The sequence below is a fragment of the Anthonomus grandis genome, chromosome 2 (genome assembly GCF_022605725.1).
Source record: "Anthonomus grandis grandis chromosome 2, icAntGran1.3, whole genome shotgun sequence".
Taxonomy (NCBI): domain Eukaryota; kingdom Metazoa; phylum Arthropoda; class Insecta; order Coleoptera; family Curculionidae; genus Anthonomus; species Anthonomus grandis.
Genome location: NC_065547.1, coordinates 11,778,121 through 11,790,687, shown reverse-complemented (window position 1 = coordinate 11,790,687; position 12,567 = coordinate 11,778,121). Strand labels below are relative to the sequence as shown.

The window sequence follows — 12,567 nt, the reverse complement described above, 5'->3', positions numbered from 1 at the left end:
AAGGTAGTTAATAAAATTATAGATGCAACAAGAGCTTGGCTAACAAATAGTCATTTTTGGACGGTCATGTTGATTTTTTCCAAAATAAATTTTTCGTAAAATATTGATAGATAGTAAAATGCTTACTTTATGTCAAGTTTATTCAACTTTAAACTTTGAGGAAATCAGCGAAATTTAACTTAAAATCTATGTAGAATATCCAACGAAAATTGAATTAATGGGAAATAGTATATTCCATAACAAGTGCGAAATAAGCAATACAGGTTTGTTGCCCGAGCCGTCAGGCGAGGGGAACGGCTCTACGAGTGTTAGTGTGTAGTGTACGTTTTATACGACTATCAAATAAAACAACAGGGTGTCCCAAATTTAAGTGTAGAAAATTCAAAGTTAAAAGGTTAGTAAAATGAGGGTAAAATAGCGTAATTTAATGCTTTTTAAAATGTTTTGTAAAAATTTAAAACTTACGAGTATTTTCGGAGATATCCGAATAAATTAAAAAATCTTTTAAATTATTTTCTGTCATGCAAAGTCGTAGAACAAAGTAAAAATAAACTTTTTCATAGCCACTTTTTTCGCCCTTCATGATGGTAATTTAAAACGTTTTGTCTTTTAGAGTTCATCATCAACTTTTTTTCTTAGGGTCACTATAGTCAATTACATCAGATCCACATACTTCTATTTTTACCTTTTCAAAAAAGTACCACTATTATATATTATTATATATTATTAATAAAAAGAGTTTGTAAAAGCAAATAGAAACTTAAAATCCAAAAAAAAAATTAAAACTGTAAATTAAATTTATATTACTCGATAAAAAAAACTAATTATTTTTTTTTATATGAAATGTTTATTTCTCACTCTTGAACAAACAAAAACTATCAAAAAACAACAAAGATTACAAATAATATATTTGATTTTATTGTTCATAGTTTTGTTATATATATTTATTGTAATTCCAGTACAATTTTGAATTGTAATATTCTTAGGGGAATCCGATATGTTTTTAGTCGTTAATGAGCTAAATATGTTTTGCTGTTGGGAGTTAGCACTTGCACAAGGAAGCTCTACTTGTAGTTCCTGCAGTTTTTTTTGCTGAAATTTGGGTTTTTTGGGTGCTGGTTCCTCATTTTCATTAATTTGGGACATTATTTGACTTGAAACATTTAGGGGGTTTTGTAATGAGTTATCTATATCCTTCAGCAATTCCTGTAGATTTCCACCCTCCGTGTCTTTTTAATGTTTCTATATTCGCCCAATCGTGTAGTTCAAAAATTGTGCCACTTGTTTAGGCATATTTCCTAGTTTGTTTATTCCAATCACATGTTTGGTGCAGCGTCTATTTTGAAAGTTAATGAAGATACTATTTGTCGTGATATCTGGTGGCCGTAGAGATAGATATTTTTTAAATAAGGTATAAAACTTTCCAGTGATTGTAAATTGTCTAGGCACTTTAGTTTTTGTATTAGGAACATTTATTATTATAGCGGACCCCAAGTTCTCAATATTCTAAGCTTTTATTAAGTAGAGCTCCTGTCTTCGACGAGCTCCCATAATTCCTAATATCATAGCAACCTAAAAAATTAGTACATTGTATACATTTTTATGGTATTTTAACGGCAATTATGGTTTTAATGGCAATTATGGTTAAAAATCAAAATTAAATTTTGGTTATTGGCATCTTTTGGCCTAAAGACATAGTTTTATGATAATTTTAATATTTTATAAAAAAATTATAAAAAGTTTAAGACGTGGACTAACATTTTTCCAGCATTCACATTTTTCGTTGCTTTTTTTATTGGCTTTTTTAAGTATTAGACAAAAATGCTTTTTCATTCGATGTATTAACCTTTTGTGAGACAAATTGAAATTTTCAAAAAATTCAAACAATGATCAAATCAAGACATTTTTGGACAAAAAAAAACAATAAATTAATTTTCGAAAAAATAAGTATAAAATACTTTTAATTTTCAAAATTTTTAGGAGAGTTATATTTGTGAAGTGTGTAGGCATTATTGTTAAATGTGACACAGAAAAGGATATTACTACCATTCAGGCCCAAATACAAAAGAATATCGGTGACTCCTATAGTGTAGATGTACCCAAAAGCTTGGAATATCGTATCAAAGTAGTGGGTATAAATATATCTAAAAAAATCAAATTGTTGATACTCCCACACGCATTACTGATGGTAGCTAATTGATTACATTGTCACGAACGATAAACATATATCTTATATGGTACACTTAACGCCTATAATTAGTGACCACTGTATATTGTCTATTTATCCCGAACAAAAATTTAATTTAATGAAAATTGTGATATAGTCATTAACCATAGATCTATCAAATAGATCTTAGAGATTAGGTTACAAAATTATGTTTTTGGGACTGAATGGACGAATGACAATGTGGATGTAAATGTGTTAGCAAATATTTTTATAAAGGACATTACTGATATTTTAAATCAAATGTGTTCTAAATGAAAGTCTATTATAAAACAGAAATATTTGCATAAGAGGTGGATAACTAAAAATATTAGGGAAAAGATGGACCAAAAAGACAAACTGTATGTTAGAGCCGTCAGGAAGAATAATGAAGGGAATACAAGAAAGTACGCAACTCTGTGGTTGGTCTAATTAAGGAAGAAAAGGATAAGTTTTATAGAGAAATTATTGATGGGGACAAAAACAATCCCCGCGAAATGTGGAAAAACCTAAAAAAAAAACTTCCAGGAAAAAACTCTTCATTGTATAAAGAGAATAAATTCGACAATCAATTAATGTCTAACGAATTAACAATAGCTACAGAATTCAACAAATCTTTCATAAATAGTATTAAGGAAATTGTAAATACCATTCCAGGGAATTCTTTTTTTGCAGATGAGATGGATGCCACTACTGACCAGTATAGTAAGTTTTCATTTTTTAAAGGAATATCTTTGATTGATTTAAAGAAAATTTTAAAGAATTTAAAAGATGTGGGGGTGACGAGAATGGTATCTCAAAACTTTTGTGATGTTGCTGGAAATCGTTTGTTGAATATTATAAATGCATCACTTTCAAGTGGGATTTTCCCTGAGGCATGGAAGGAGTCGATCACAGTTGACTATCTGTGCCAAAGGTTCAAAATACTTTTTATCATAGTGAATTTAGACCCATAGATATAGTAGAAATATGTGAAAAGGTGTTGAAACTTGTTGTAAAAGAACAGTTACTAAATTACTGCAATAATAATAATATTTTGGTTATAAATCAGTCTGGTTTTCGTGAGAGTCACTCTTGTGAATCTGTAATTAATATATGTTATAGTTTTTCTAAAAAAAATTGATACGGGTAGTTATATATTAGCAGTATTTTTATATTTCCAAAGGGCATTTGAAACAGTTGACAAAAAGATCTTATTGAAAGAACTTAAATTTCTTGGTATTGGGCAGACCGTATTAAGCTGGTTTGAATCATATTTATCCAGTAGGCGACAAAAATTAAAATTTAAAAACTGTGTTTCAGAGTCATTAAATGTTGAGTTTGGAGTTCCGCAGGGTACTGTTTTGGGTCCTCTATTATTTATTACATAAATGATATTGTCAAATCTGTCAATCGATGTAAAATGGAATTATTTGCTGATGATACAGTGATTTATTTGTCAAGGAATGATATAAATCATATTCAAGAGAGTATGAATAATGATCTAAAAGCCTTGTTTGAATGGCTTTGTAATAATAATCTTAGTATTAATACATTGAAATCAAAATTTTGTTTGTTTGGCAAAAAATATAGTTGTTAAATATTGATTTGGAAAACTTGAATATTAGGATCAATGACACAAGAATAAGTCACGAAAATTAAATTAAATATTTAGAAGTTATATTTGATTCAAATCTAAATTTTTACGCACATGCTGACTATATCACAAGAAAATTTGCAAAAAGACTTGGTTTTATTGCCAAGGTAGGATCTAAATTGTCACTAGGTACAAAGTTGTTATTATATAGTAGCATTGCAGCCCCATATCTCGAATTTTGCGCAACACTTTTGTATAATCTACCCAATTTTAAAATAGAAAAATTGCAACTTGTACAAAATAGAGCTATGAAAACCATTTTAAACTATAATAGATACATACCTATCTCAACAATGCCTAACGTGTGCAATATGTTATCTGTAAAACAAAAAATTATGCTCAATGTATATGTTTTATTATTTAAAATTAAAAATAACATGTTACCACAATATACTTGTAATAAGATTAAACTTTTTAAGGACGTATATAACTATATCATAAGAAATTGTAATGATTTTATTTTAACCGATAGATGTGCATCTAGCCAAATGTTAAATTCCGTTTTGTATAAGGGCTTGTATGATTATAATATGTTGCCAATTACTATAAAAAAAACAGTGATCGTTTAACTGCATTTAAAAAACTTCTAAAAGAGCATGTTTAAGTTTAAATTATTATTTAACTAGAGTGTATTTTGCTTATTATGTATAATTTTTTTCTTATGTCGTTTTTATTTATCTGTTTAAACAATACATTAGTAGTGCAATTCTGGTCTTGTATGGGGCTTTTAACAACTTTTGGATGGGCCACTGTGGGGGAAATTCTAGGTCGGGGCCTCTGTTTACGAACCGAAATAAAGTGGCATCCATGGATTACCGGGATGCTGTGGTCCTTGAAAAAACGGGGCACCGCGGGTTCTCGCCAGGTTGACCGTCATTGAACCAAATTCAACTAGGCCACAACTTGACTCAGATATAGGTATCGTCATTGCCGCTATGCGATTTTATATTTCTATAGTTTATAATAATTTGTTTTGTCAAATCATCGATTTGCAATGACCCACGTACGTATTAATTCGATATACGAGTATAATACTCCTGCTGACGAAAGTCAGTATGAAGTTATAAGGTACAGGGTTGGTAAAAGTATTATATTCTTATTGAATTTTGTAAAATAGATTGTATTTTATATGTAACTTTTTTATGGTAAATAAAGATCATTATTATTATTATTATTATTATTATTAGTAAATATTTAAAGTAAGCTAATTATTTTAAAATAATATTAATACGCCTTGCAGGCACTAAAAATAACTCCAAATAATGTTTGAAATTAAAAAAAAATATTTCATAACAAAATAATAAAAATCCCTGAATCAAATTTAAAATTAATCAACTTTTTTGAGAAAAATTTAAATTTTTTGTTTAAAAATAGATTTTTTTATTCAAAATATTAATAACCCTGTAAGAACTAATCAAACCATGAATATATTTCCATCATTAACTTCAAATTTGGCATTTGCGGATTTTTGAAAAAAAAATTAATTTTTGCGTACATTTTAATAGTTTATAGGATTATAATGTATTTACTTTAATTTCAATTGGGTTGCGATTTTTTGTATTTTAATTCGTTGTTTTTTGCTTTTACTTATTTATTAATACTAATTAAATAAATAGACTCTTGACAAAATATAGGTAAAAATACCTCTGAAACAACAAAAATAAATTATATCCTTTATATAATATTTTAAATAGCTCGACTGTTTTTCAATTTTTTTTTTCATAAATTTATTACCTAAACCCTTGAATTCAAATTTGATAACGCCTTGACTCTTTTTAAAATTATCGTTTTTTTTAAGCCTTAACATAACTATAAGATAAAACTGTAAAACCGTTTTCCTTATCTGAAACATAACCATTTTTTGTCAAATTTACGCTTCTAAAAACATGAGAAACAAACTTATACTTTACATAATGTAAATTATAGTATATACCCTTAGGTTAATTATGAAGCTAAACCTTGCCTATTATCGCAATACAGGTAATCCGCTTTTCTAAGGAAAGGCTTATCGGATCAATTACAGTACTCAAGGACTGCTAGACCGATCCCAAATAATGGCCCAATTACTGTCATCCAATGCCGGCTTGAAATGGCCGATTATTTCACGGAATTAGGGCATTAACTGAGAGATGTAAGGGCTCTATTAGAGACTTAGCTATATTGTAGCTATTTGGCTTATAGGGCGATTTTTTTTGCTGTCAAAATAATGTAATAAGTACAGGGAGTATTATTAAAAAATTGACCAAGTTTAACTCATGTTTCCTGGAAAATTACTTATAAATTTATTCTCGATTAAGCTATTAAACTCTATATGTAAATATATAAGAGCATTACCAGACAAAATCTTAATAATATGTGATAAATTTGACAGAATAGTAATATATTTTTCATTCTTTACCACATAAAAATTGGGAAAAGATGAACTTAAATAAATATATAAAAGATCATTTTTGCATTAATATTTAAAAACTCGCATTCCTTATTAGTCTGCAGCAAAATTATCATCAATTTGTGCAATTTTATGCGTTTATTATTGGCAAACGTAATTCCTATTAACTTTTTAGCTAATAAATTTAATTAAATCATATATTATTATACTAAAGCTTTTCTCATATTCCCTATATTTTAATGTACAAAACCCCCTCGAAAACTCCCACAGAGATGTTATAAACCGATAAAAGTAAAAGCTGGCGGTCGCATGCCTCCGCAACAATAGCTATTCAACAAAATCCATTTAGTTAGCGAGGGTTTTGTGGTTTTTCACTCCCAAAGTGCAAAGTGCACCCTTTTATTAGGCGCCCGCACGCTTTTTCACCCTATAAATATTTAAAAGAACCACGTTAATCTGTTAATAGCGTCGAAATAATTCTCCTGAGCTATTCTTAGTATGGAAATTGCACAATTGAATATCTAGCAAAACGCGAGGGGGGTGGGAGGTGGGGTTCACCTCGCGTGATTACCTGTTTTTCGTGAACGAATTATTGTTCAAGAGTAACGTTTTATTGTTGGGCAAATATATAAGCATTTACATAAATTTACTAGACGATTTCCAACTAGATCTGGGCTATGATAAAGGTTAAGGATAATATTTCTAATCAAAAGCATAACTTAAATGTACACTAGGTCCAGTTTTGAATCAAGGTATCTCTCTTACTATTAAATATAGAACTTTACGGTTTTAACAAATCTAGTGCTGGTTTCTGTTACTATATCTTTTTAAAATTGTACTTAAAATATACAGGAAGTCTTCTTAACTTACCCAAGCTAACTTTACTATGTTCGAGTAACTTTTGAAGGTGTCGCATACAGGCGTAAGCTGTCCCCCTGTCGTTTTCAAGTTCCTCACGTTGAGACTGAAGGCTCGACTCGCAATTGTTTAATACGCCGTCCTTCACAACGTAATGGATGAGGTCCATGGCCCTTCGCATTTGACAGAACACCGTGTCTCGGTTTTCTTTGGCCGAGCTGTTTTCCGGGTGTCTCAAGCTCGTCTGGAAATAATGATTGATTATTATTAGAGTTCATTCGGGGCTTTTTGGATAAAGTATGAATTGGATATTTCTGGATAAAAAATTGGGAGTTCGTGTAACTTTAAATTTGATCAAATATTTAATAGATACTATATCATAAATGTCGCGTTTTAGATTTCGCTGCAACTGCTGCATATTTGAGATGACTGTTTTTAAAAATTAAGGTTTTATTACGACAAGTTGATATGTTAACCCTTTTTGGTTTCTGGAGGAACTTGGATTTTTTTTAAGCATTAAGGATACTGTGTCTGTGTGACTTCAAACTTGAGATATTTCAACTTTTTATTTTTTTAACGGAAAATTATTATTATTTTTTTACTTTTCTAAAAAAGATACTCGCTTTTTTTGGATTTTTTCTTGAAACCGGCATTTTTTGCAATATATTCGCCGTCTCGACAATGCGCGAGTAAAGTCACTGTTTACGAAAGACGTACTTTACTAGTCAAAATTAATTTTATTGACTTTTCTATGTGAAAATCCAATCATTCTTCATTAAGTAAAATTAAGAATTTAGATTGAATTAGTAATTAGTTTTTGTTAATTGAATCTTAGCTAGTTTGATAATTGACACGTGGTTAATATTAGAGAGATTCTGCTGCGAAATAGCTAGCATAGATAAACGATTACTTGAAAAAATTTATCACAAAAACTTGCACTTCCCTTATTGGTCATTAGGAAAGAAATTGTTTGACAAAATGAAACAAGTTGATATAAAAGTAAATAAATTTTGTGAAGCACTTGATGATTTAAAAATTTCAGTATGCTAACACGGACCACTAGAGTAGCAAGCAAAGGCAAATTTCATCCGTATGTATGAATTTACAGATGACTAAAAATTTGCTGAAGAAATTCTTTAAATTATTACCAAAACTTTTAACATAAAGTGTTAAAAAAATTAATAAATCGTTTAAAATCTCTACGTTTCGTTTTTAATATCTACTAATAATAAGAACAATTTGTGAATTATTAAGGATACTAATCTAAGATTTGTTAATCATGTGTCGAATTTATTACAGACTTATTTTTATAAATTACAAGTTTTATACAGGGTGTTTTCCTGGATAAACCTAAAAAAGGAAAAACTATCCGAGTTTATAAAATAAGTGACCCCAATAATGCAGAAAACTATAGACCTGTATCTTTATCATCATCCTTTTCTAAAATAATTGAGAGGGCCTTATACAATAGAATGTTAATTTTTTTTTTAAAGTTCACAATGTCTTATCAGAAAGTCAGTATAGTGTTGTGCCTCTTAAATCAATGAACTTATAGATGATAACAACTACAAAGTTGCAGGTCTTTATTTTGATCTGTCAGAACCATTTGATATGATAAATCATGGTCTGTTGCTGGATAGGCTTAGTTCGGTTGGTTTTAGAGGTACATGCCTATCCTTATTAGACAGTTATCTGACAGAAAGGAAGTTGGTGGTAAGTATCACCCAGAAGGAGAAAACATATTTTTGTGTTCCTCAGTTCTATTTATATTGTATGTGAATGGGCTCTCGGAGGATCTGTCGGGGAGGTATGTATGCCAGTTTGCAGATGACGCATCAGTTATATTTCCGAGTTCTTTCGTGGCTGGTCTGTCGGATGCGTGTTTAGGAATGGTGAATGAAATGAGTAGTGTAATAATTATGAGTAACTCTTTGAAACTTAATACAGATAAAAGTACAATCATAAACTTTAATAAAGTTCAACCTAATGAGACATTATATGTCAAGAGCGTCAATAAAACAATGCCAGTACTGGCCTTAAGTTTCGCGGGGTGTATGTTGATCCATTGCTATATTGGCGTCAACATTGCAAGACACTAATTTCCAGACTAAACAATAACTGTGCTCTGGTCTGCAGACTCAGATACAATTTATTCACTGATACCATTAAATTGTACTATGTGACTTGCATTTGGTCAATAATGAATTATGGAATTTTATTTTGGTGGTCGCCTATTGCAGCTATGGAGGTTTTTAGGGCATAGAAACGCATCATTAAATGAGTTTTTGGCGTTTCAGCAAGAACTAGCTGTATGCCAAATTTAAAAAAGCTAGAGGTTTTGACTTCTCCATCTTTGTATTTTTTGGCATTAGTCATGTTTGTCAAAAAGAAGCCAGATCTTTTTCACATAAATAAACAACACTTTTCAGAGGAAATGTCAATAAATATGAAAGGTTGTAGTACCTTACTCATTTCTTTACATAATTTATCTTTTATTGAAAGAAGTCCTAAATTCAGGGCTATAAAAGCCTACCGCTCTTTGTCACAATGTATTACAGAAATAATCTGTATCAAAATGTTTAGAGAGGAAACAAGGAAACACCCTCAATATACAGGGTGGTCCATTTAACATGAGACATCGCAATATCTCGAAAAGTAAACATGTATCCAGAAAATGTTTCCCGTGAAGTTTGAATGGTTTCCAGGTGCCCATAAAATGACGTCAATGATTTGACCTTGAGTGGACGTCTTTAAGGTCAAATGAAGGTCAACTTCACTAACTAATAATAATAATAATAATAATAATAATAATAATAATAAATATTTTTTATTTGCATAGAAGAAACAAAAAAATACAAGTTTACAAAATCTAGCAATAAATTTACGCAAATAAAAGGCCTACAAATTCAGAATTCTGCCATGGCAGATTCTGGTCTTTAACATTGTGGCCCCACACTTCATTAAAAAAAAATGGTAATTTCAGTAACGCTCATTAACAGTAATGCTTAACTAATAACTGATTAAATACAGCTTTTTCTTTAATCATATACCTAATAAACCTACATATAAGAGTTCTAAATTCTAAATTTGACAGTTTAACATCAAGCAAAACAATACACACTGCAAATACCCAAAAAACAGATTAAATTTTTTGTTAAATAACAAAAAATAGAAAAATTATTGCAGACATTAAATAAATAAATAAAATGATCCCAATACCAAAAATTGTAATAAATTACTCAAGAAAACAACCATTCAAAATTTGTAAGATTTTTCTCTTGAATTAAGGTACTATGGATATCTAAGGTTAAGTAGAGCAGGGTAGATAAACCTATTTGAATAGGTTTTCTACATCTGGAGTTCGCCTCTTTTCACAATAGTACAATTATGTTAAGGATATCATTATTTGGTAATCTAACTTAAATTGTGAAAACTCGAAAAAAAAATTTAAGATATTTTTCCTTAACCGGTAAATTACTCTTTTTTGGCTGTTACTTTTAGACAGGTCAAAACGGAGTCCACCGAGTCCATGTAATAAATATTAAAAGTACTCAATAAAACCTTTTAAATGAGGTAACACAAGATTTCTATTTAATGCATTTATTCAAGATGGCGCTTATGTGTTATTTTGACATTTAGAACTGTCGTTTTTATGTCAAAATAAAATGGTGACGCATTTATTTTCGTACACTGATTTTTACCTATTCAAAAATCATAAAAATTTAAAACGTTAAAATAAAAAAAAATACTTTTTTATTAGGCCGCCATTTTGAAACGAGTTAAGATATGGGTCTAATATTTCAGGGTTATAAAGTACTCATTGATACCTTTAAAATGAGGTACCACACGACCCCCCTTTCTATTTAAAATTTTTTCTCAAGATGTCGCCCAGCCGCCATCTTGGAATTTACAACTACTTCGTTTACAGTGAAAAATACTATCTATAGACCAATTTACTTATGCCAAGTATCAAAAAATTTTTTTGACCCGTTCAAAAAATAAATGGGGGGGGGACTTCAAAGAAAAGCACTGTATAAAAGTCTATTGTATCTGTGCAGCATCTATGGGTGGCAAGGTTACAGCTCAAATTAATCAAATATTGACGTCTTGAAAGTTCAGTATAATTTTTTTTTAACCTATTGAACGTGTAAGTCACATAAGAGTTTATACAGGCTTTATTATTTATTCTTCCATAAAAAAAACACAATGACAATCTTCATGTTTTTCTACTCGAGTTCATATTGGCCACACATTTGGTCGAATGTATCCATACCTGCTTAGGTCTTATTGTAATTATGGATTGCTGACTTACCGGCGTATTTTCTAGTATTTCTACCCCCCCTTGTATTGTTGAAAGCAGCAGAATTAATTTGTATTTTTTGGCACATAAGATACTCATGAGCATAAGACATTGTGATCGTGGCGAAACATTGATGTATTTCCTATCATTGTTAGTTTATAGGGTACTTGTGGCAACTGGTCAGCAAAAGAAGCTGAAGTGCACCAATTGTCCATGGTAATATTGCAATTTGTACCATGTACAGATTTGGTTAGCTCTCTACCGTAAAATTGGTCAAGGGGTAACGCATTGGTCTCTGCTTTTTTCCCAAATATAGACTTGCATCTAACATGGTCTATTTGCATCTACTTGGTCGCACACCATTACAATTTTTATCCCATATTTCGGTGGCTTGTTGGCGATATAATTTTTAAAAGTACATCGTTCTCGTCAATTGTGAGGTATGAGGACGGCGTATATGATGTTCTGCATGTTTCAATACAAATTTCTCATATTTCCTAAATATGTCTGGATCCTTCAAATTTCTTTCTTCTCGTGTTTGCTTTGTATCAAACCTGAGATAGTTTAGAAGAAATGAAAAATGATCACCGCTCTTACATCATTTATAAAAACTACCAGAAATAGTAGTTTTAGAGCCAAAATTGTACATTTTATTACCAAGGTACATCAGAATCATCAAAATTTAAAAAAATTACTATATTGTGAACGATCTTAATAACTTTAACTCGTTGTAACCTAATATTGTAGTTGCCATTATCATCTTAAATATTTTATTACCTCACTGTCGGTGTTTTAAAAATTATTTAGAAGAAACTCTCATTACATTCTTTAAAGAAAGTTGACCAAACAAATTAAACTTTCGCTTGATTTCTTGAAAATAAATATATATTTATATTTATTATTATTAATAATTACAAGATTTGTACTAATATGTAAAATGTTACGGAATGTATTAAACAGATAAATGGACAGGTAAAACCTTGTATGTATTACCAGAGTCGCACTTCCATTTTTTAACAGTGCTTCATGTTTAACATCCTTTCGAATTTCACATTTTGTTATTAACTTACACGCAGCCTGCGCTTTTAGTGTATAACTTGCGTCATTAACACATTATCATGCACGTTATTATTATGAAAAGCACAAAATCAACATATTTACGTCAGTACTAGCAACTCTGA

The 12,567-nt window shown here is 30.0% G+C and overlaps 1 protein-coding gene across 5 annotated transcripts in view; it reads right to left on the bottom strand.

Moving 5' to 3' along the window:
• The window catches only part of LOC126747184 (alpha-catulin), a 281,545-nt gene that overhangs the window by 63,042 nt on the left and 205,936 nt on the right, over positions 1-12,567 (bottom strand). For 4 of the 5 annotated variants that reach the window (XM_050455705.1, XM_050455711.1, XM_050455696.1 and 1 more), the window contains exons 5-6: positions 7,099-7,330; positions 4,122-4,157 (exon numbers count right to left, since the gene is read on the bottom strand). In XM_050455705.1, coding sequence (XP_050311662.1) covers positions 4,122-4,157; positions 7,099-7,330 — 268 coding nt within the window. The remainder of the gene's footprint in view (positions 1-4,121; positions 4,158-7,098; positions 7,331-12,567) is intronic. The other variant, XM_050455699.1, reaches the window with a different exon arrangement.